This window comes from Vigna radiata, chromosome 6 (genome assembly GCF_000741045.1).
Source record: "Vigna radiata var. radiata cultivar VC1973A chromosome 6, Vradiata_ver6, whole genome shotgun sequence".
Taxonomy (NCBI): domain Eukaryota; kingdom Viridiplantae; phylum Streptophyta; class Magnoliopsida; order Fabales; family Fabaceae; genus Vigna; species Vigna radiata.
Window position 1 is genome coordinate 21,476,798 of NC_028356.1, and position 3,744 is coordinate 21,480,541.

The 3,744-nt window shown below is 36.0% G+C and overlaps 1 protein-coding gene across 1 annotated transcript; it reads right to left on the minus strand.

The window, feature by feature from the left end:
- Positions 1-969: 969 nt before the first annotated feature.
- On the minus strand, positions 970-1,818 carry LOC106763567. Its single transcript, XM_014647739.1, has one exon. It carries the CDS (start codon positions 1,816-1,818, stop codon positions 970-972), a length of 849 nt encoding a protein of 282 aa, XP_014503225.1.
- Between the last annotated feature and the right edge of the window lie 1,926 nt (positions 1,819-3,744).

A 3,744-nucleotide genomic window follows, 5' to 3' on the forward strand; every position in this document is an offset into this window, starting at 1 on the left:
ACCTTAGAGGAGGTTCCTTGGATGCTTAAGCTCCAATCTACCAAATTTAGGGTTTATTCTTCCATTCTTTCATTATTTTTCATCAAGATTCACCATGTTCATGGTGAACTAAACCCTAGATGGTTGGGAAACAATGTAATCTTTTGAAACTCTCTTATATCAAAATTCTATCTTCTTTATATGGTTGCATATGCTTATCTTTATCAATTGTTGGGTTCCTTACCTTTGCTTAATTCTTTTATCGTTTAACTCATTCGGTAAATGTTGTTTGTCTTTACCGATACGGAGATGTACGGTAATGTCATGAACTGGGGGGAATTCCTTGATTATGCTAATATCGCCTAGAGATAGGGGTAGGACGATCAATTGTATTTTGCTTCTGTTTATCATGCATTATTGGTTACTATGGGAGGCTAGAGATAGCAAGCCAGTAATTGGTAATAGGCTCTTTTCGCCAAGAGATTGGGTTTAGGGTAGACTAAGAAAGTTTGCATGACAATATGATAAATAAGCTAAGAAGATAAGAAGAGTAGATATAAGAGGGTGAATAAGATAAAATTGTAAACTCCAATAACTCCATTCATCCATAGTCTTTTCTAGCCAATTGATTCATTGCATCTTGCATGTTTAATTTTGTTTTTTGCATGCAAAACCCCAAAATTAATTTCTTCTCAAGTCTTATGCGATTGGTTTACATGAAAGTTAAGGCCTAAGAGTCCTTTAGGAAACGATACTCAGACTTACCCGTTTTATATTACTTGATAACGATCTGGTACACTTGCCAGGGACTTAACACTTTCCACATTAGATTCTTCAACTTTTGGCTAGAAACGTTTTCCTAAAATTTGCATACAATTGTCGCATGCAAAATCTATGCTCTGCCTTAGGGAAAAGTTGTTCAATAGCTGACAACAAATCCTATTTGCAAAAGGGACGAAATGAACTACAATATGACTGATACAATTATTCTTATGAAATAGAATAGAAAAATGCATTTACCTTTTGTTGATCAAACATAAAAGTGCATGCATTGCATACTTTAGCACCCCCAAGGTCTTCTATCAACAACTCTAAAAACCATGTCCAACTATCTTTGTTCTCTACTTCCACAATTGCATATGCCAAAGGTAACATCTGGTCATTAGGATCTCTCCCAATAGTTGCTACTAACTCCCCCTTATACAATCCTTTCAGAAAACATCCATCCAAACCAATAAATGGCCTACAAGAGACGAAGCGAACCATGCAAACTTTGAAACAAACATAGAACCTCTGAAAAATTGATTGACCACTGTCACTATCCACTTTAACTTTTACTGTTGATCCAGGGTTACATTTCAATAATTCATGTGCATAGTCATGTATTCTTTTGAATTGATTTTTAAAACTACTTTCAACTTTTTCAAATGCAATTATCTTTGCCCTACGAGCTTTAGAAAGTGTGACATTGGTATTCCATTTCCTCAAAGCTTTTGAGTGTATTTCATTTATCTTCAAATTTGGATTTTCTTGTAGTGAATTATCTAATGTCTCACTCAACCACTTAGCATTCATCATTTTAATCTTGAATTGCCTACTGGAAGTATGTTTATCCACTAGTTTTCTCAATTGCCATGTCCTACATCCTTCCATATAGCCACAATAAGCCATCCATGGCCAACTTTTTTGGGCACCCAAACATCTCACTCGTACCCGTCTGTTATTATTCTTCATAAACTTCAACTCTCTCCCACCATGGACTACATAACTTCTAACAGCATCCATAAACTCATTTTTATCCCTAAATTTTGTTCCCACTTCCCACTTGTATTCAGACATACTCTTTTGCATAACAAATGTCCCAAATGGACCACAACTTTTCCTTTCATGACCAATATCCTCACTTCCACTTTCATCTGGACTGGCCAAAAACTTTGTGATGGGTGTCGCCGCCCATACAAATTTGATTGCAATTAGGAATGCAGTATAGCTAGGGAATGACCCCTAGGTCGTCTCTCAAGGACCAAACTGTGGTTCGAGAATTAGGTCTAACACGAAGTGGGGGGGTTTGAAAGTGTTTTTGAGATGATAATTAAGCTTAATTAAAACTGGAAATTAAACACAACCAAACATAATTGAAAACGGTTGGATACTAAAGCTAACATTATCTTCACCAAAAATACTAGACAACATTAAATTAAAAGAAAATATTAAACCCAACTCAACAAACTTTGTGAAATTAAATTAAAGCAAAAGAAATAAACAACACACTTTTCTTCTAGCAATTTATGTGACCAAATGCATCTACTAATTAAATTTAAAATTGCATGGCCCAAGGAATAAACCTCTTGTCGTGAAGGTGCTGCACCAACATCAATCTCATTTAATTTTTCTTCCTTGTGAATAAACCGTGTGCACCCTTTCCAATCACTATGACCAGCAATTTTTTTCTCTAAGCAAGTAGCGCAACATGCTCCTCCCAGCAGCGCTTTCACATCATCTTTCTTTCATGTCACCATCCGATTTCTTTCTCTACCTATCTCAATATAATCAATCACGCTGAACCTCTTCTTTCCAAAGCTAATAAATATTTCTTTTCAAGGCAAATAAATCAGCCATCTGCAGCCCAAAACCGTGTGCCTCCCATCAATGGACATAAGCTCCTTACACCTAAAATGAATCACCGCTTGCTTCATGGCTGCTGCACCATTCTACAATTGAAATTGCTAATTTTTAATTGAATGAATTCAACGCATCTTTTTTTTTTTGAAGAAAGAAATCCCTTTTCTCGGTTCATGCTTTCCAAATAAAAAATAAATAAATGAAAACCTCCCAGTTGGAATCAATGTTGCACCTTCTAAGATCAATCACCATGCCTCACATTATGAAAAGTAAATGGCTCAAAGGAATTAAGCACCGGACCCCAATAATAGATTGGTTACAACACTTTTCTTAAAAGCAAGTGAATAAACTAAGATTTAGTGGTTGTGACCTTCCAGCACCCTTCTAGAAGAAAAGCAATTAAATGTTTCTCCATTCATCTAATTGGAACCGTGAACATTGCTCTTAGAAAAGAAATGTTTTTCTACANCCAAGAAGAATAAAATCTCTCGGCAGCTACCGTCCTCCACAGCTGTTCCAGCTCCTTGAATAATAAAAAGTGTGTGGCGACCTCCATTCACCCAATGCCNATCAACATGAATACCATTTTTCAAAAGCAAGCCAAGCACGGTTCCAGCTAAAGCGTTTTTCTTCAATCTGCCGAGAGTCACCTAGCAATGTGACGGCTGCCTCCCTTTGCTAAGGCCAAGTGTCCCCAAAAATAGGGTGGGGTCCACCTCCTTTTCAAAACCCTAGGTGCCATGTGTCATCTATTCTAACATTTTGGGCCTAAACTATTTTACCAAAAATTGGCCCATTGTTTACAAATTTAATTAAAACTATCTAGACTACTAAGTTTCAAAGTAATTAAATTTGAATTGACCATGTGAAGAGTCTTGACTTATTTGATAGCACTCCAAATGTCCCAAATTGAATTTCCATAATTTTCCCTGAAAATAATAATGCAAATAATTAGCTCAAAATATTCAAATTAATTAAAATTAGAATTTCTGGCCAAATTAAGCACTATTAGCGAAAACGGGAAAATACCGGACAATTAAGCACAATTCCCTGATTAATTCTAGCACAATAAATTAAGTAAAGTCAAGAAAATATTGACTCATCACTCTGACTCCCACTCATCATTAGACAACCCTTTGTCAT

Excerpts from the sequence above, each read along its gene's own strand:
- LOC106763567 (XM_014647739.1), bottom strand. The coding sequence starts at position 1,818 with ATGTCTGAATACAAGTGGGAAGTGGGAACAAAATTTAGGGATAAAAAT.